The sequence below is a fragment of the Echiichthys vipera genome, assembly GCF_963691815.1.
Source record: "Echiichthys vipera genome assembly, chromosome: 22".
NCBI classification, from domain to species: domain Eukaryota; kingdom Metazoa; phylum Chordata; class Actinopteri; order Perciformes; family Trachinidae; genus Echiichthys; species Echiichthys vipera.
The window spans coordinates 16,515,921-16,537,420 of record NC_139847.1 but is presented as its reverse complement, the minus strand read 5'-3'; the positions used below and the strand labels follow the sequence as shown (position 1 = coordinate 16,537,420).

Below are 21,500 nucleotides of genomic sequence, written 5' to 3'. Positions count from 1 at the left end.
ATACATCACAATGTGGAACACCCTGTTATTTCAGTCAGGTGTCTCCCCTAAACGTTAACGTGGTGAGACAGAGATGAGTGACCGGGTAGTGGAGCGTTCTGTGCTGCGTGATGAATTCTTGGTCCTGGAATAGCAGGATGCCTCCCAATAGCTACTGAATTCTAATGAGGGTTTTATGAGTCGTGATCGAGAGTTCATTGGCAATGTGTTCAGTCAATAGCGCCTTCTCTTCTGAGCTGAGCCTCGGCTTATGTGCCGACCCCAGCAAATTGACCCGAAGATTTATACAGCTATTTTCTAAAGGTCCCCATTCGTGGGCCTACAGTCTGAAAGGCAAATTAGTGTTTCAATGGATTTCACTTTCAATTTGAATGCGGATTGGTCGGAACACAGCCCCGGCTAAGGGGAGGCCATGGGTAATGAAGTCCTTTGTGTTCTGCCACTTAGAGGATCAAATGCTTGAGGCTTTGAAGACATTTAGCACTGCAAGAGAGATTTTCTTCTATTGGTGCTGAATCCTCAGAGTTTATCCACCCATTCGCAATATCCAGTGGTACAAGGAGCCAAACCCTTCACTTAAAGAAATGTAGTAATAATGTACAGCTGAGCAGGTATGTTTACCATGTTTACCTTTTTAGGGTGTTAGCACGCTAATAGTTGCTCATCATCACCACTAAACATAAGTATTTAGTCCTAAATGAACCCTGTGGCACTGAAGGAAAGTTGAGGACCAACGTTAAGATTCATCTTGTGGGGACCATGAATGCTCGTACAAAATGCCATGGCTCTACAGTGACAGTAATAGAAAAGTCAGGGTGGACCATACCGCCATGCCTAAAAGGGCCCCTTCCAGGGTGATATATTATTATTACAATTATAGAGGACTTAACATGTAAGTAGCCTTTGAGGCAGTTTAATATATAAGAATGAATCATATTTCATGAACGGATCATATTTTTTGACTAGAATACTAATTTGCAAAGTAACTACTAAGTAAGTAAGTAAAATGTTGTGGGGTGGAAAGGACATGTATTAAGTTGCATTAAATTTGCAGTAGGTACAGAACTTGAATCCCATACCGTCGGCCTATTTGCTGACAACTTGGAGAGGTAATAAAAATCATCTATGTAGAGAAATAAGGGAACCCCACAATGCGTAAGAAAAAGTATTTATTTCATTTTTAAATCCTTCATATTCCTTTCCTAATTTTCATTTAATTTGTCATGCCTTTACTGTATAAATGTACAGGATTATAGAAACTGTAATAACTGCAGTAGGGGGAAAAAATAGTAAAAACAAAGAAACGACAAGGTCTATTAGTGTAGTATTCACAGTCACAACCCTACATATAGCATAGGGAATTTTTATTGATTTTCTTTCCCAGTACAAAATTGGCATGCCATTGAGAATGTCAAGGCAACCAATTGTTGAGTTGACTAAATGCAGCTACATGCTTTATTCATTTGCGTTTCCATTTCATATCAAGGGCACCAGTCAGTAACAGACACGAATGGTAGAAAAGTGATAATCCTGCCCTTATCACCTGCTGACACCCACGACCCAGGACAGGGTGCAGTTAGTGTTGGGTGACATAACTTTCACAACCTCCCCAGTTCATCCGTTTGTCTGACAGTTTAGCGTCACGTGCAGGTCAGAGAATCATGGCCAGCCAGCCAGCAATCATAGCTAAACCCCCCATGGGAGCCAACTTGCGTAGACCAGGGTCCCCTGTCATGGCCTGATGATATAGAGAGCCACAGAACATCCCCATGCCCGCTACCAGGAGGGTACCAGCCTGTATTGAGGGGAGACAGAGGTGACAAGCAGAAACATTTAAAAAAAAAGGTACAACTGATTACATTTATAGAATTCAGCCACGAGGTCTTGTACTCCCCCTCCTCTGTTCCATTGCATTCACGTCACAACAAGTGGTTGCCAGTTTGTTGCACAACCTGCTTATTTCATAGTTGCATGGAGTGAGACTCAGACAAAAGCTACAGCTAGCTATACTTTAGCTTTAGATGTAGGTTACTTTGTGCACTGGTGTAGTAAGAGTCATGTAACCTAGTTTGTTGGGATCTTAGGATATGGCTTACGTTAGCTTTCGGTAACGTTTAGCTTGTCATCTTTGCAGTGGTGTAATGCAGGTATATGGTTTACAACGTTACCTAACATACTTATTTTTCAGTTGGCATTATGTATAGTCTATCTTCACTGCGGTTTGAAGGAACTATTGGTATATGGTTAGGTAACAATACCACCGTCACTCATGCTAACGTAGCTTCTCAGAAATTGATATTGTTACTTTTCTGCTTTTGACAATCTAACCGGTGACAACACATTAGTCAAGGTCGTAAGAACTACTGTATGGCTGTGAGTGGTGGTTGTTGATTTTGGTCAAGTAGGCTGAAATGTAATTTTATAGGTTATTGTTTGGAAGATTAAGCTAGGTTAGCTAATATGTGCTAACATCAGCTATCATTTGTTGCCGTGGTAATGGTAAATCTTCAGGTATTCTGCAGCCTGATGGAGAGCAGTGAGACACCAGTGTCAGTGGGGCCAGGCGTCAGAGGAGAGAGAGGCAGGAGGAGAGCAAAAGCTTAATCAGTGTTCGCCCTGGTGCTGCTCCTCCTCGTGTCACTGAGCACTTGGGATTGGGAACGTTACCGGAGTGAGGCCGGGCGCCTACCGTCAAACTCAACCAATTTGACTTTTTCTCCACACTAACTGGCAACCGCCAGACTCAGGCACAGAGAAGTTGAAGATTTATGAATGAAAACATAATAATTTGTATTTAGGAATGTATTTTGCTCCTTTTATTAAAAGCTCTGTTCATGTATTTATTATTATCTTTTAAATATGTGTCTAAATAATAAAATGTTATCAATATCACTTTTAAATCGGTCATTTATTGCAAAAGAAAGGATGTCAAATATTGGGTCAAGTTTTCATTGGTACAAGTGGCAGAAGCTGGATGTTTTAGCCTTTACCATCACTCATAGATTTCTCTATATATTTATTTTACCACATTATAATTTATATTGCTTACAATTAGCTGAGCTACTCCACAATCTTCACACTACTACGGCACCCCGAGGTGGAGAATAGATGCTATCAGTCCTAGAGCTAGGACGCACACACATTGTTTAACATAATTTGACAATTATATAATTCCATAACTAGTATCTTCTCCCATTTCTCACCAAACTTATAAAACACTATTAGACAGGGCTATAGGGGCAATAAGCTCAATCTGAATTGGAGAATATAAGGAGGGTATACAGGATGCCCCACAGGAAACACAGAGCCTGGAGACAAACTGTCTTCTCCGAAAGCTCTAACTAGATGTGACATCCAAGAGATCCTGATTAGATTGGCCACCACCACATAAATCACACCTAATCTGGCTTGCATCTCCTTTTAAGTTTGTTGACTTTCAATCAGATAGTCTGGGGTTAATGAATCTCTAAATAGCATTTACACTGCAAATACTTGGCATTGAGGTTTGGCATATGTTTGGAATTCTATTAGTCATAATGTGATGAAGCCAGGACACAAACAAAATGCAATTTCTTTGCTCCACTGCCAGCTGTTCCCCACAGGCTTGTAATTACGGCCTGAAGGAATACTAGTTTTCTGAGTGGGAACGGACAGGTAATGGCAGAATGACACTGTCACATAAGTTCCATTTTAAGGGACATTCAAGTGCATCCGGTCCTGAGCGTAGGCTTCCATACTCACCACAGCAGGTTTGCCAGAGTGGGCAGCACCCAGCAGGGCCAGGCTGTGGTAAAAATGATACTTGTTGGCAGTTTCAAATAGCTGGAGAGGCAGACACAGAGAGAGTGTTAAGGAAATTCTGCCTGGGAAGCTACTGATGAGTGCTGCTACTGTAGAGAGTAAATGGACGACAATACTGTGTTTAAGTTGTCACTAGTGGGTTATTATAATGCACCTGAGTTATCTAACAACACAAGGGACAGTCTATCAATGCACAGAGTGCAACAGACATTGTGATTAAACATAGGTTTATACAATATACAACAATACACAGCGTGCAGTTTAGCAGCATATTGAAATAAAATAAGTACAAACTAAATAAGTGATAAGGAGACTGCAACTGTGATCAAGTGGAAAGGTTTGAAGAGAAAATAACTTAAAATCCCAATTTAACATCACAGTTCTATATACATACCACTCTCTGGTAGTCCTCGGGGTCTTTGTTTTTGAAACCTACAACAAGAAATATGGAAAATGATGTAGTGGTAGTAATGTGATATGAAATGTGACATGACATCTTTCCAATAATCTGTCACACTTAATGCTAACTTTAATGGCAATCGACAGACTCCCTCTTCAGTTCCTGACACACTATTGTGGTAAAAACGTTATTAAGTATCCAATGTAATGAAACTTTGTGTCAGTTTAGACCAGGGGTGCCCAATTCCGGTCCTGGAGGGCCACTGTCCTGCATGTTTTAGATCGTTAGTATCAGGTGTGTTAAAGCAGGGAGAAACCTAAAACATGCAGGACAGCGGCCCTCCAGGACCGGTGGTGTGCCGTATTCAGCACCCCTGCCGTGAAATGAACCCCCTCACATTATAGGTGATATTCTGGATCCGAAGGCTGTTGTTTCCACCTATAGGAGTAGTTTATATACAGGTAACCCACAACGGTCAGAACATTGGTTACTTACAGTCTTTAAACTATTTTAAAGTGTTTAAAATCACAAACTTGGGTAATAGCGAACACAAAACAACACCTTGTTGTATGTTCTGTGGAAATAAACTGCAGCCGTAATTACTAAATGAATGAAATGGATCTTTTGAGCAAGTTCAATGTATTATGTATTATGTATTTCTTGCAATTCATAGGTTCAAAGGTGTGTGCTTTTAATGTGGTTACCTGTATATAAACTACTCCTTTAGGCGGAAACAACAGCCTTCTGACCCAGAATATCACCTTAATGCGAGGGGGTTCATTTCAAGGCAGGGGGCTGAATACGGCACAACACCTGGATTGGGCCCCCCTGGTTTACACTTGTGTCCATGCTTGTGAACAACTGCAGTGGTGAGAACAGTGGTCAGCTGTCTCAGATAGATAACAGGCTCAGTGCAGCCCTCATGAGCCAGCCTGTCCCATAGGGGCATTTTAAAAGTTTCCAAAACACAGCAGCATTTAGCTCCATCCAGCAAACTTCAACTTCTGACTTGCTCTTCTGCCATTGACTAAGTCCTAGAAAGCCTTCCACCATGACACACTGTGGGGGCGGGTCACCTTGGTTACACAATTGTTCATTTGACTACAATATCGTGCCGCTCGATGTGTCATTTGGATGCCGAATTACCCATTAGCCTGTTAAACACCAGCAGCAGATATCTACTTTTCTAGAAGGGTCGTGCAGCTGCATTGATATAGAAGCGAACCTTAAAGTGTTACGTGTTTGGGACGGAGGCTGGAGTAGTTGCAGCCTTACCCTCCAGCCCAACGGACAGACTCGGGCATGACTGTGAGTTAAGCGAATGTAGGGTCCCTACCGTGAGCCCCATACGCCCCCGCTGCCACCGCCGAAGCCCCTGACAGAGCTGCTAACCTTCGGACAACTGCAGATGCTGTCATGTTTTGAAGCTGCGTGTGTATCCAGTGTGTGTGCTCGACAAGCGGAAGTCAGTCACGCTGCATTCGCTGTACCTTTGTAAAATCCTGCTTCAAAAATCTAGGGGTTACGGACATAGACATATAAAGAGTAGATGCCGCATCGAACGTTGGACCGCGAGAAATGCGGCCGCCATCTTGGATCGGTCCTTCTCCCAGATCAGTTCTATGAGTGACTAGTTGAGCCTCTGAGTTGAGCAGCAGAAGGAACAAGATGCCAGAGCACTATGCAGCGTATTCCTGCTCTAATCTAATATTACAATATTACAATTCATAATCAGTACGGTACAGTACAATTTTAAACAATTATACATAAATCCATGCATTTTTGAATGTTATAGTGAGTCCCTCAGGCTGTGGCAGGTAGATAAATATTTAGCTGCCAGAGGAGCTGCTGTCCCTTATTTTATTATTATTATCTTGTCACAGTAGAGGCGTGGAGATTAGCCTCTGTGGGAATGTTAGTTAATTTACCCCCGGCCAGATGTGTGTGTGTGTGTGCGCGCGTGTGCGTGTGCATGTGTGTGTGTGTGTATGTGTGTGTGTGTGTGTGTGTGCGTGCGTGTGTGTGTGTGTGTGTGTGGGTGTGAGAGAGAGAGAGAAAGAGAGAGAGTGAGTGAGAGAGAGATTTATGTATTCATGTATGAAATATAGCCTATTAATACTCTATAAATGATTTCTCTTGTTGTGTTTATATTTATAGTGTTTGCAAAACACCTATCATACATCACATATATCATATATCAGAATATTCTATTACTGTTAATCCCACTGTGAATATTAAAATACGCTGAACCGTGTCCTGTCCTTACACTGAGTGGAGCGGGCGACCGGGCCAAGATGGCGGCCCCACCGCTCGTCAGCGCCAATAGGCCCAACGTTCGACGAGGCGTCTACTCTTTATGTCTATGGTTACGGAGATACGGGATATTATGCTTTTCCCCGCACATGAGGCTTGACAAAAAACAAACAAAATAGTCACAGGAAATACAATACAGTGTAACAAAACTGTTTCGAAGAGAGGGAAAGAATGCTGATAATATATTATAGCTTCAACTTTCAGAATTTCTTTATGTGACTTCGACTTTTTTTTAATACCCATATGTGTCTATTTTCTACAACCACACATGCAACTGTCATAGGTGCTCAGTTGTTCTGCTACAACAATGCCATACTATCTAGCTCCCTCGCATGCCTTTTTTAACGCATTAAACCAGTCCTCCAAATGTTGTCCCAATTACGACATTCCACTGAGTCACTGAAGGCAGCATCAAAGAGACGAACCTGCGTTGTTTGGGCACATCCGTTTGGAGGACACTTGAACCAAAATGGCGGCAGCCGTGTTACAGTTTCGTAACTCTAGCTATTAGATTTGGGACTGACATGAAAGCAGTCTTGTAATGGCCTCCGGTGTCGTACAGGAGGCATGTGGGTGCAGGCAGATATTCCCAAGTCAGTTCTGACTTTCAAAGCTCTAAATGTTTAAAAAGAAGAAAAAAATAAATCAATTTGCCTGTTTCTTTTTGTTTTCGTGTTAAATCTGGTATAATCACATCTAAGCTCGGATGGCTCGAACTCACTGCTATTCACCGACCTCCACTTCACAAATGGAAAAGCAAATCAAACACGTTTTTATTTTTTAACCTGCTTTGTTTAATGCGTCACATCTGAAATGTATTATTCACAGCAGGGCTGAATTGTAGCTACGATTGTGCTGCTTTTGAATGAATAATTAATTTTCTCCACTGAGGTGTTGCTGGGCTTTAGAAACCCTTTTCCTCAGCCTCACCGTATGCACCAAATTGCCACATAACACTGACTGATGGGCTCAGCGGTGCCGAGGGTGCATTGGTGGGCAGCACTTTGCAATTTTTCCATCACTGCAATTTGGAAAACACTGGTGAATTTCTTCTTTACCTCTAATGTTGGATGTGTTTCCTGCCAGCTGAGGTGTTGGGGGACTGATGCTGATGTTATGAAAATAGACTAATCCCTGCAGGGAGCCCACCAAAAGGGGGTGCTCTATTGCTTTCTCATCTGCCAAAGTTTGTAGTGTGTTTGTGTGTGTGTGTGTGTGTGTGTGTGTGTGTGTGTGTGTGTGTGTGTGTGTGTGTGTGTGTGTGTGTGTGTGTGTGTGTGTGTGTGTGTGTGTGTGTGAGTGTGTGTGTGGGTTGGGGGGGGACTTCTTCCAATTATCATACTGAAATTACACAGGGTCACACTGCATTACTGGAGAGTCGCTAAACCGCAGTTTCCGTCGAGCCACGTCCTTAGCTGACTTTGACGCAGCATTAATACAATGCATACAATTAACACATCTTAATGACCATGTAGCTAATTAAAAATAGGCCTCACGAGTCACAAGCCTTCATCATCAACTGTGAACTGAACCTGTAACCAGTGAGTGTTCATCTGGTATGATTTACAGCTCTGCCCACCCGTTGGGTTGCACGCGGAGGGACGCTTACTTACTGTGCGCCGAAAACACGGGTCATTTTCATTCCGGCCCGTGGCAGGTGGGACAGCGCGGACAACAGTGAAGTATGGCTTTACATCTTGTTTTCACAGGCGAGCTACAAATTATCTCTGAGTCCCAGCAGCCGTGTGTTGTGAGGTTCCTCCGAGAGCCAACATCCATCTCACTTCAGCCCGCCCGCCCCTCCTTTCCGGTGACTGCTTTACTTTTCGCCAAACCTCGGTGTGTTTGAGCAGACGCCTGTGCATGTATGTGTCTGATCCCCTCAGGTTGTTTGCCCTCTGCCTGTCTTGTCTTGATGGAGCTGCAGTCCGAGGAAACATTCTGCTCCGGCGAAAACAGTGAAGCGCACGACAAGCAGAACATTAGTCGCTTTTAAACGAGCAAATCGAGTGTGTGTACAAATGGGAACTGGTAGCTGGTCTTGCAACCAACACATATTTACATGACAGCTGCTGTTGCCTAACCCTTTATTTCATCCCTATGCAACCTTTTTGTAGGAGTATGACAATGGCGCGCTGTGACAATGACAAGGAAAGATGCTTCCATCCAGAAAAAAAACAAGGAATGTTGCTTACCATTCATTTCCACGTCCCTTCTCTTTCAGCGTAATGTACTGTCATGGGTTGCTTTGAAAATCCAGTCTCCTCTTCTTGTTTACTATATTGTTCGGTATAGCTGGTGGCGATGCATCTTTGTTCTGCAGGGGGACTTTAATGCGAGGCAAATCAAGTGGAAACAGCCAGTCTCGTCAACATGAAGTCAACATTGTGCTTTTTTTCCTCGTGAACGGGTAACGTGACAGATGGGAGCACTGCAGTGAGACCTCAGAAGACATGGGGCTCAAGTCGTTTGGTCCAAGTCTCAAGTAAGCCCTAAGTCATTTTTTCTTAGGCAAGTCATGTTCAGTCTTTAGTTAAGGTAAGTCAAGGTCCAAGTCACCTCACTTACCTGTGGTATCCAAATTTCATAAAGAGCAGGGCTGCCCGATCCTGCTCCCGGAGGGCCACTGCCCTGCATGTTTTAGGTTTCTCCCTGCTCCGACACACTTGAGTCTAATGATTATCAAACCTGTGACAGGCTTCAGCTGCTTGATAACGAGCACATCATTAGATTCAGGTGTGTTGGAGCAGAGAGAAACCTAAAACATGCAGGACAGTGGCCCTCCAGGACGAGGTCGGGCAGCCCTGATAAAGAGAAAAGACAAGGTAGGCCTACCTTTCTAACAATATTATTGGCCAATTTGTCTAACCTATTCAAAAAGCATGGCAAACTGAATTTGTATTATAATTATTGATATTCAGTGAAATAAATGCAAAAAAACTAAAAAAAAAAGGCTTTAGAAAAGTAGCTGCCAATAGACACCCAGCAGTGTTACCGCAAATAGACAGTGGACACCCACCAAAATATCTGCCTGTTTGTTTTCTCATTATCCAACTACGGTATAGTGGTAGTTAGGGAATGAAACAGGACATTTGGTAGTTAGGTGTTAGGATGTTTCCTGCTCTAATCGCAACTACTGCAGCTTCCTCGCCCTCTAGTTCCACCAGTTTGAACAGACGTTGGTGCTATAGCTATAGTTACGTAGCAAAGATGGTGACCATTGAGGGGGAGTAGTGTCCAGCATTCCACACTCGACTTTCTTACCGTTTTGAGTGCACTGCATGTTGGCATTTTTCATCTGTGTGAAAAGAATATGTGCAAAATACTGTAGTGATTCAAAGGGTGGAAGCACTGATTTGAGTCACAGCATGTATCTGGCTAACGTTTGATAGCTTAGGATTTGCGAGGGAACCGATTGTATCTGGCTAACATTAGCTAACATCAACCCTCACAGACACCAGGTCCCGGTACACAGTCAGTAATGTTAACAATGACAACACTGAACATTTTTAATATTTAAACTGAAAACATATAATGAACACAGACGCCACGTCTCAAGTCAAGTCACAAGTCTTTAACTTTCTAGTCTGTGTCGAGTCTTAATTCTTTTATTTTCTGTCGAGTTGCAACTTGAAATCCAAGTCAGCAGAGTGAAACCTCAGCGGGGTAACAGCAAAAATAAAAAATACGACAGCTCCATCCCGTTAGCAATAAAAATACCCTTTGTGCGCCAAAAGCTTTGCCTGCTGGATGGCGTGCTGGAGAGATTTAAAAAGAAGAACCCAACATTTCTGAAATTCTCAATTAACCTTGATGTGTTTTGACGGTTGCAGTCCTTCGCTGTCTTCGGCTCGCTTTGAGGAGCCGCAACCGCAGCCAATTATCTATCTGTTAGGGCGCTTTCATGTCTCTGAGATGTTTAGTCACAAATGTACGTATTGTGCCCAGATGTCACAGCTTTTCATGCTCCAGCTCTGTCACTCGTCCATGTCATTACATCCCTTTCAGCAAAGAGCAAAGAATGAGGGGAGAGAGAGAGAGAGAGAGAGAGGAAGGGAGGCAGAGAGGGATAGAAGAGACAGGCCTGTCGAGTGACATTTTGTCTTGGTGTCCAGGCTATTGTGTGCTAGGGGAGACGACACCAGTCATGGCAGAGCAACACACACGCATACACTGTACCAAAACAGCCTCAGGTACACACACTAACACACAACAGCATTTTCTCCATTTTCATGTCAACACTGAAAATATTCATTTGTGGACGTCTTCAACAAAATAGTTTCTGGTTTTCCTTCTTTTTTTGTTGTTGTTGATAGCATGTCAGGTTGTTTTCTGATACTGGGCTAATGTGTAGCTCCAAATATTGCAATCAAAGCACACCCAGACTTGTTATTAATCCACTGAATGAGATTCAAACAAAGTCACTCTGTAAATGTCAGGTTGTTTGTCCCCCAGCATTTTTGCGCGTACAAAAACAAACACTCAGGCATGCACAAGCGTAAAAACCTCACATATGCATACACACTCGCACACGGAAAGTTGCGGTTACAGCAGGCCCCCCCACGCCGAGCGAGCATAATTAGCACACTCGTTAAGCTCATCTGCATCTCTCTTCAAAGGAGATCGATGCAAATGGGTAGGATTTAGCCACTGGCAGCAATTAGGCCACGAAATATCCTAGCTGGAGAAAGTCGGTTACAGCCAGGCAAAGTCGGTTTCATCACAGGAGAGAAATGCATTTTCTACCCCTGCAATGAGTGCATAATATAATCCACAAATGAATGCTTTTATTTACTCTCAAATCAAATCAAGTTTTGTTTAATCACATTCAATACCTCCTGGTTGTCACATAATCCCGGGCTTTAAGGTACAAGTCTTGGCTGTGTAAGCAAATCCTGATATATCTTCTTCCTCTGTGCCAGAGCTCCGGTGTCATCCAAAAAAACACACCAGTGAGCCACACTGTTGCACTGGATGTGATGTTCCTTCATTACACACACTTTAGTTTCTTTGGACTCAATGCCACACACACTGTCCTGCTGCTGACCAGCACAGACAATGTGTATCAAGGTGAAAATAGTCCCCAAAAATGCAATATTTACCATTTGAGTAATAATTTCTTTAAAAAAAAAAAACCCTACTGTGTCCAGCTGTTCTAGTGAATATAGGAACATTCTAAAACATTGTAATTGAGGAAAATGAAGATGAGAATTAAATATGTGTTCTGGGCTGTTAAAGAGGGCTGGCAGTTTCCAGGAAATGAAAGAGAACATTAGTCTTACGGACATTTTGTGCATGTACGTAAACCCTAAATAGAAACTAAATTATTTAAAATGAACAGTATTTATGCAGAGAGGTTGCTGCCATTTAGACCTCAGTGGAAACACGAAAGCAGTGTGTCATCATCTTCCAGATCCAGGAAGACACACACTCACTTCTTCCTGTTGTGTTCACAGTGCTGAACAAGGGATTACTGTGTCTTATTTACCTCCTCTTCATCATCCATGTCCACAGTCGCACTGGTCTGACTAACCATGTGTCTTTCGTTGTAACATTTTGCACAGAGGCGACCTCATCATCCGCAGACACTCCTGGACAAGCCTCCCTCTTCTCCAGAAGTTGATGTTCCTGATCCTCTGAGTTGCTGGGCTCAGGACGGCCCTGGCAGGATGCAGCAGTCTGCACTTTATGGTCCAGATCCTGGACGACAGAATCCTAAACCAGGGATTGTGACGGCTCATGCACAAAGAATGACGCTGCTGCTCAGTTTGTGTCCGGTGCAAAGGCACCAAAACGTGTTGTCCCATTTGGTCGTGAACCTCTACATTTTTGTAACTACACGTGTTGTGCTTTTTCATTTCAACATGGATGGCTGGGGAGACTGGCCGAGCAGGTTTTCCTGTAAAAACATTCAAACTCTTCATGGAGAAAACTCAGGGACGGTAAAATGGCCTCAACTACGTGCCACCACAGTGGGAAAAGAAGGGACATTTTGCCAGAGGGTGTGGAAAAACCCGTGATTGCCTCGTCAAAGGTATGCTGAGGAAGATGGCAAATCTCTTCATCTAGACTGACTCGTAGAAAAACCTTCTTCTTCCTGAGTCCCCTTTCCAGCTCCTCTGAGGAAGTGACTCCTAGAGAAGCCTCCCTCTTCTCCAGAAACCCTTCTTCCAGCTGAAGGTGTGCCTTTCTGGATGCAGTCTGCACTTCATTGTCCATATACTAGACGGCAGAGATGACACCCTCTGTGGCAGTGTAATAGCTTTCATCTTAGTCCATCTGTTGGAAGGACTTGGAGCCCTTGTCAAACCTCCCATGGACGGCTTTGATCGTGGATCGGGCTCCTTAGGTGCAGACAACAAGCAGGAGAGTTTTAGAAATTGATCCAAACTGAAAAAGGCAGGGAGCTTAGTCAGCGGTTTGCTCATCTCTGCTCTGGTTCCTCCAGGAGGATCTTAAGAGCAGTGTCCAGGGGCACAGTACTGGAGCTCCAGGAGCTCTGCTGCTTTTACATCCCCCGCAGAGAGCAGGCTGCTGGTGATCTGAATGCCACCAAAGATCTGCAGCAGCTCGCTGTGCAGGGACGGAAGGAAGGTTTGTACATCCTCCTCTGCAGTAGGGTGGACGATTGAGACAAACATGTGCAGGCCTTCCAGTGACCTTCCTGCTGAACAACTGTGAAAGATGCTTTTCTCTGTCCAGCTCTTCCAGAAGCTCCTGTTCCATCTGACTGAGACAGAAATGCCTCGCTGTCGTCCAGGCCTGTCAACATCACTCATTTAGTCTTAACAGGAATATAGCTGAGTCAACAGATTTTACATGCAGTTAACATTTAAATATCTCTCTAAAATCTGAAGATCCACCATATTTTACTCACCAGTTCAGCCCTGAACAGATGGTTAATCCCTTCCCTCTCGATTATTTCCTGAAACCTGTCAAAATAAAAAGATGGTGTTATCTAACCTCTGTAACTCTGACACATTATCTCTGATGTAACATGTCAGTTTTCCATCAGTGTATGAGTCACATCAATGATCGCTCTGACTCCCTCCTCCAGGAAGCTTCTTCCCGTCAGCAGCCAGGTCTTCATGTGTCTGACGGATAAATGATCAGGAAGTCGATCCTGCTGCTTCATGAGCACAAACTGCCTCAGCATCATTTTCTGTGAAACAGATTGAGTCCAGCACAGTTTGAAGCAGCTCACAGAAACATCACATTATACAGTGGAACATCAATATGACCAGTGCACATTTACATTTACACTAACTTACTTCTGCATGGTAGCGAAGGACGGTCTCATTTGTTGGATTTGTTCATCCATTTTTTAAGAATGTCAACTTTGATATGAGAAAATAAAACAGTAAACAGGTTTGTTGAACGAACAAATGTCTTTTTTGTTGGTTTCTAAAGCTGAACATTCAGATCTACAGCTGCAGCTTAAGTTCTCATCGATGAAATGTAGAACTATGTGACATCGACATCATCGTCATAGGCTAGTCTGAGCCTGGTGAGTCATGCCCTGACCACAGACGCCACATCGGCATCACACTCGTAGGCGTAAAGTGTTTACCAAACACATGAAGCGAGTTTCTACACCGGTTCTAAATGGTCCTTGAATTTCCAAGTGTCCAACAGCAGAGCAGAAAATCACAGTCAGTAAATGTACAGCGTAGGTTACAGTTAGTCCATGAATAAACACTGCAGCTCCTCAGTGTTCCTGTCTTGCCTCCCAGCTGCTGGGCAGAGTTCAAGAGAGAGTCTGTGGGATTAAACCAGAGCAGAGTGTGCAGCTCTCGGGCTCTGTCTCCAGACACAGCACAAATATATTTATTCAGACATGTTATTGGACATCAACCTCTTAAAAACAGACTTTAAGTTTACATAAACACTTCAGGTCACATTTACGTTCATTAATCGGGGCTGAGACGCGAACCTGACGGAGCTGGTAATTCAAATGTCAGCATATTGCTTTGGTGTGAGACGTGGGAGTGTGAAAAACACCTGTGGTCTCGACACCAGGTTACACTGACAACTGTCCCTCATAAAACAATGGCAGTAAGGAACTAAATGACTCAAGGGGAAAAAAACTAAGAACCCTGTTCCTGAATCGCACCAATGTGAATCATTGCATTCACAAGGACCAAACTCAAACAGTCCGGAAAATTATATACAAAAGTTGTGTGGTTGGAAATGTCTTTTGATCATTGGTCAAACAGTTGGCTGGTAAAAAGACAACATAGCCCTCACAATGTCTAACCGGATATCATATCATGGAGCACTATCAGGTTCTGTTCAGCTAGCCCAACTACTGTATACCAACATTTAAAAAAAATAAAAATGAAAATAAAGAATTTGTCTGACTTTCATTTCTGTCTTAAAGTTTAGGCTTTATGCTTAGGCTATTCATGTGCTCTCAGCACGCAGAGTCTCCAGGTTCACCGGTGTCTCCACGAGTGGCGTAGCAGGCTCAGAGCCACTCCTTCCCGAGTCACCTGCCTAAACCTGCCGGGAGGACAATGCCCCTGAGAGGACCGTGCATTTCAACATCTCACAAGACATCCACAGAAGACGGCTGGCTCTCGTGACAGAATCATTTACCATTCACCAAAACAGGAAAAAACGACATTAACGCAGTTCACTTGACAGTTATCTGAAGCAGACCAGAGATCGGTTGTTGGGTCCCATCAGAGGTTGATTCTGGCGTTCAAACCAACGCATAATAAACCTGTTGAATGGCGTTCAAACAGTTCATTCAGATTAAGGCTTCTTTAAAGTGTAATTCTGGCACAAAATCATCCCATAGTCTATTTCAGCACTTATATAAATCAAATAAACCGACAAATTTTTCCTTGTATAAACTATTAACAGAGAAATCCTGTAGAGTCGCTAACAGCCGGACGTGGCTAACAGTGATTAGCTCGGGGCAGTTAAACAAACGACTTGTTTAACCACTTATACTGCTCAGAATAACAGCAAACCTTTGCAGTAGCATGAGAAGAGTCCCTACACAGAAAACAAAGCACCAATGGGCTCCTTCCTTTGGGATTGACTTTGGTAATCCACTTGAATGGACTTTACTATGAGAGGAGCTGGTACCTGGGCCAGTTGGTAAGTCTTTAAAACAGTCTTTTAATAAACTCTTGGTTCACTAACTACATTGTTGGAGCTTTGTTTCATTTGTAAGGACTCTTCTTATGCTACTGCAGAGGTTTGGTGTTATTTGGAGCAGTATAAGTGGTTAAAAAAGACGTTTGAATGCCTTCACAGCACTGCCCCGAGCTAATCACTGCAACGTCTGGCTGTTAGCGACTCTACCGGATTTCACTGTTTTTGTTCATACACAAAAAAAACCTGTCTCGACGGCTTATTTGGGATGATTATACGCACACTTAAGTAGTTAAAATAACCCCAAAAATGTAATGTGCACAGCGACTTACACAAGCATTGCATTTGAACTGTGGTGCCACAGACGCGTGTTGATTTGGATTGGTGACTGAGATTGCCGTCCTTGACTCGGCTCATGAACAAACATCCATCCTGTTATTGAGTGAAGCATTCTCTCCCTCTGTCCTCGACGCTTTCCACCATTGCTCCGTCTATACGCTCGTGTAAGAGTCAGAAAAAGACATAGAGGCAGCGGATTAGCCGGTAAGCATCTTAATCAAAGCTGTCACACAACATGTATAGCAGTCACATCGTGGCTTCATCCTAGGGGCTGCTGCGGCTCAGGCCATCCATCTCATTCACTTTACCTTGCTTATTCCTCCCGTGTTCCAGCTCCATCAGTCTGTTTGCACACCTCTAATGAGTCCCCTTCTGAATGCTTGTTTTTCGACAACAACACCTGAATTTCCCACTGATGGGCATGCGGGCGCCAGGAGCTAAATTCAAGGCTGGGAGAAGGATAGATGTTTGCATCCATAAATTCAACATTATGAGGCTTTTAATATTCTAACAAGACAAATGCCGGCTAAAAAGGTGATCAGCATACCTCCCAGCCTGAATTCCATCAGAGGAGTTAATTAGCAGAGGACTGTGGCTTGGCTCTGGGGGGTTTTGGAGACATCTGATATGGAAGGAGGAGAGCGGTTTATTGGTGGTTAAGCCTTGCTGAGGACAACCAGAATTAGCAGTAAGAAATGTAGATGGCAGTATGAGGATTTCGACAGGTTACAATGAAGGTTTCCTTGGTTGGAAGAGCAAAGACGGATAGAAAAGCAAACCTCCACAACACTTCTGGGCTTATTAGTCATGTGAGAAAAGAGAAAAGGGACATGTTTTATTGGTGCTCTCTCAAAGAAAAGTGTCGGGGGACATTTTCACAGTGGAATGTCTTTATACATCAGTAAATCAGCTCCATTGGTGACAGGCAGATCCCTCATTTACATGTAATGCTGCTCTGCTCAACTGGTGTAATGGAAGATCAAATTAAAGGTCCCATAGTCTGCTCATGTTAAGGTTCATACTTGTATTTTGGGTTTCTAGAATATTTTTACATGCTTTCATTTTTAAAAAAACACATTTTTTTTCTCATAATGTCTGTCTGAATATACCTGGGTTCACTCTGTCTAAAACGTTCCCTTTTTGCGCCTGTCTCTTTAAGACCCCCTCCCGAAATAGCCCAGTCTGCTCTGATTGGTCAGTGTTTCTGGATCTTTCACATGTGCACTTTCTTCACCGTCATTGCAGCTGGAAAATGACTGTAGCAGCATTTTATTTGCACTTTCTGCCTATATATATATATATATATATATATATATATATATATATATATATATATGTAAATAGTACATTTGAAACATCACAACTATTTAAAGAACAGTTTCTGATCATGGGCTGTGTGTATTTCTCTGTGGATTGAGCATTTTGTTACTTTCACAGTTTATATAGCACCTTCACCTGCTTTATAATCAAAAAGAAGTGGAGACCCCCCCCCCCCCCCTACAATATATGACCTTTAAACTTTTACTTTTTTTTTACATTTTCAGTACAGTCCCATAATGTGCAAGAAATCTTAAATACTTTAAAGCAGGGCTGCCCAATCCTGGTCCCGGAGGGCCACTGTCCTGCATGTTTTAGGTTTCTCCCTGCTCTAACACACTTGAGTCTAACAACTTTCAAACCTGTGGTGAGCTTCAGCTGCTTGATAACGAGCACATCATTAGATTCAGGTGTGTTGGAGCAGAGAGAAACCTAAAACATGCAGGAAAGTGGCCCTCCAGGACCAGGATTGGGCACCCATGCCTTGTCCCATCCACAATGGTTCATTTTAATAGCACATTTGACTTGGAAGAATATTTTCTATATTTTTCTTCATTTTCTTAACACTCACCTTAAAATGAGAGTGCCCACTGTCTGGCTTAACTATACAGTTAATCTGTATGCAGTTTTCACAGGGCAGCTTTTTTTTTAAACCGCTGTTATCTATAATTGCAAAGAAGACATAATTACCTTTTGCCAAGTTTGGCACGGAAGACAGACAAATAAGTAATATTTTCAGAGTTGCACTTACTTTGGAGGACATAAATGTGTGAGTTTAAGAATATCTCATTAAAATGGAAGTTGGATTCTGTGTTACTGCAAATACCTGGGGATGTAGGTATCGACAGTTTCAAGGTACAATTGTTAAGCAATTAAACAGACTCTCAGATGTGTATCTCAGAACTGATGTTACTACGGATCATAGTCGGCGAAGTATTGTTCTTTTCTTGTACATGTTGTTGATTTTTTGTTTATCTTTATTTCCCCTACAACAAATGTAAAATCTTTTATAAACCAACTAGATGTCGAATCAATATTGCTTCATAAAATTAATGAAGACAGCCTGCAGTGCATACATTAATGTCTCTCACACTCTCTCTGGCATGTCCTACTTTGAAAGCAAAAGGACATTTCATGGCCCCGTCTCCCCTTGTTAACCAATTTAAAGGGCCGGTTCAGCAATGCTGGTTCAAATGACAAAAAGACATTTTTTGGCTTCTTAGCTACAGTGGTATCTAGCCATGCATATAGGGTTGGTTTAATTAGCCTCCACCCAAATACAATGGGAGTGGAATTTATGGTGCTCTATAACTTTGAAAAATGGCATTTAGGACCCTTTCTCTGACTGCACCTGATTAGTCAGGGTAATCTGCACTTCCAACTCAAGACAGTTTATGCTCAGTAAAAATAAATCAACCTGAGCATGGTATCAGATGAAACATTTGTGCTGTTCTAAATTACAAAAGAATAAAGATACAGTAAATAAACGCTAAACACTAAAGGAAAACAAGAGTGCTGTGATTTTTAACATTACTCCACAGCCCTCGCTGTGAACCGTTTTCATTGGAACTGCTTATTACTACGTCCCCATCACTCTATGTCCATTGCAAATCCAGGTTGTTGTCATATAGAGTGGGGCAGGTAGACCTAGGGAGACTGCAGACAACAGGAACTTGAACAACAATTTTAAGTTTGGTGTAGGCGAGACAAAACTGGTCTCAACATGACAAAACCAAGGATCCAACAAAAGCCCTTTTGGGACTGGATCAGTTTGATGTGGGGACCTCAGGACGTCTGTAATATAAATGACCAATTCCCACGGGAAATCCCTGTACTCTACCAGGGAGGGGTTACTTGGTTTGCGCACTCCCGCTGTCGCTGTACCTGCTACGTAGCTTCCTCATATCACAAAACCAACTAAACATAACAACAGAATCGATCATCTAAACAAAGTGATGAGTGCTACTTCAAGCACCTCAATGCTCAAAAAAATGAGGAAACTACACATGAACAGGATACGACGGAATATCAACGTATATTTACAGAGGGTGGTATTCAGACGGGATTAGTTTTACCTGAGGTATTTTCTCTAGACCATTTTACTTAAGGGCAAAACCTCTGTAATTTTTACTGACATTCTGCAGAATAATTACTGACATGGTGCAATCGGACAGGACTAAAGCCTCTGGTAAAAGTGACTTTACCTCACATTAAACTAATTCCGTCCAAATAGGGCTGAAGACTGAACTGAAAACCATTAAATAAACTAATCTGATGAGGAAATAAAGTGCAGCTGGAAAGATGGGCAGAGAAACACAAGGTGAAGGGGACTGAGGTGATAACGCAGGCAGGGAGCCGACTGGCCTGCTGAGGGGCCGTCCACACGAACGCGGGTAGCTTTGAAACCGCGTGTTCAGTCCTGGGTGAACTTCTTGGAAAAGTGTGTGGACAGGAAAAAGTTCTTGTTGACATTGTTTGACGTCGCACTGTGCGATGGTAATCAGTGAGTGGTATCCATGGAGACTTGTGGAGCACTCTAGAAGGGACCAGCTGATGGAGTTACTGTTATGGAAGACCTCGCCAAAAATACTGGTGCTATTTAGCAACTTATCAGCACTTTGTTTGGGTCTCATACAACTACTCAACCATATCCAGCAACAGAGATGCAGTGTGATCTTTTAAGAGAATAATAAAAATGATTATTATTTTGAATAAATATTTTTTCTAGCCTTGTGATTGGCTAAAATGGCCTTCCCGTTAGGAGCGCCATCGCCACCCACTGCTTTGGAAAGGCGGATTTTGCCATTGCATGTGGACGGAGATATTTTTTTAAATAAATAAAGTTTGGTTTCAAAAATACCCGCGTCCGCATGGACTAGGCCTGAGGGAACAAGGATGGACTAACAAGGCTGATGTGGAGCAGGTGGGTAGACGGGCAAAGACAGGAACAGAGGAGGAAAACAAAGGAAGCAGAAAACCCAAACCCAGAAAACAAAAGCATCTGGATATATTAAACAGGCTCAAAAACTAACATTTTTCTGTTCATATTTTATTCATATGGTGTAAGTATGTAAAGGGATACCTTTATTTTGAAATCCAGACTGTTTTGTGTAAACTGTGTAAATAATGCCAGTTCAAGAGTTTGAGGGGTCACATGACCAGTTTGGTCGTGATTTTGCATTATGGGATGTAAGCTAAGCATGGCGGCAGAGAGACCCATCAAGGCGACAGAGAAGGAGTGCACGGCCAAAAACTTAAATCATTCTGCGCAGTTTGAGAGGTGCACACGGTAAATTCATCACATCTCATCTTATCTAATCTTCAACCTCTCATCCGGGGTCGGGTTGCGGGGGCAGCAGCTTTATTGTAACCTCATTTGTTTCCATATTGGTGTGAGATATTCCGTGTGCACTTGTACTGTATGTTTTGAAGTTTTAAGATTACCTTTCCTCACGTGTATAGGCCTGTCTGATAACTGACACTTGATTAAGAGATTTTGAAATGATTTTGTTTATGTATCTTTGTTTTCTTTGATAGTTTTCACGGTGTCTGCTAAGGAGCAGAGAGAAATAAAGCTTAAAAAGACAGCTGTATGAATTGTGGCTTATATTTAGTCGGAGAGGCAGCTATAACAACCATACAATAGAACTGGAACTGGGTAAAATACACAAGGAACTAATAAACCAACACAGGGGACACCCAAACACAGGAAGTAAAAAAGACATCAAACAAAGGGAGCATGACTGTCAAAATAAAACAGGAAACAAACTAAACCAAAACCCAAGATCATGGTAAAAGTCATCTGTCAGCCATTATTCCCTTTTATAATTTCATGTAGTATTATCTGCAGTACTTTGAATTTGTTAAATTCTTCTAGATCCCCCGCTCTGCTGCTGCAACAAGCCCAGTTTCCCCATGGGGACTATTAGGTTTCAATCTAATCACCAAATCTAATAACGCTGAAAAGTTCAAGTGTTATACACATCGTGAGCAAATTGTTGCTTTAAGCCGAACATCATCCATCTGGAACAATGATGTTGCTCGTGATGGAGTCGTTGAGATGTCTGTCATTTGGGTACTCTTCCCAGAGGAGCCACTTTCTGCTTTCATCGTGTTGATTTAGCTCTGCTCCTTATGCCGTCTCTCTGTTTGCAAATGCTTTGCTCACAAGGCAGCAAGCTGCAACGAAAACAAAAGAAATGTGAGAAGTGGCTAATTCAAATAT

The 21,500-nt window shown here is 42.6% G+C and overlaps 1 protein-coding gene across 1 annotated transcript; it reads right to left on the bottom strand.

Annotated features, from left to right (window-relative positions):
- Positions 1-1,328: 1,328 nt before the first annotated feature.
- tmem256 (transmembrane protein 256) lies at positions 1,329-5,657 on the bottom strand. Its single transcript, XM_083937284.1, has 4 exons — positions 5,538-5,657; positions 4,196-4,233; positions 3,742-3,822; positions 1,329-1,795 (listed from the first exon to the last, which is right to left on the bottom strand). The coding sequence occupies exons 1-4, from the start codon at positions 5,617-5,619 to the stop codon at positions 1,652-1,654; spliced, it is 345 nt and encodes a 114-aa protein (XP_083793410.1). The 5' UTR covers positions 5,620-5,657; the 3' UTR covers positions 1,329-1,651.
- Positions 5,658-21,500: the final 15,843 nt, after the last annotated feature.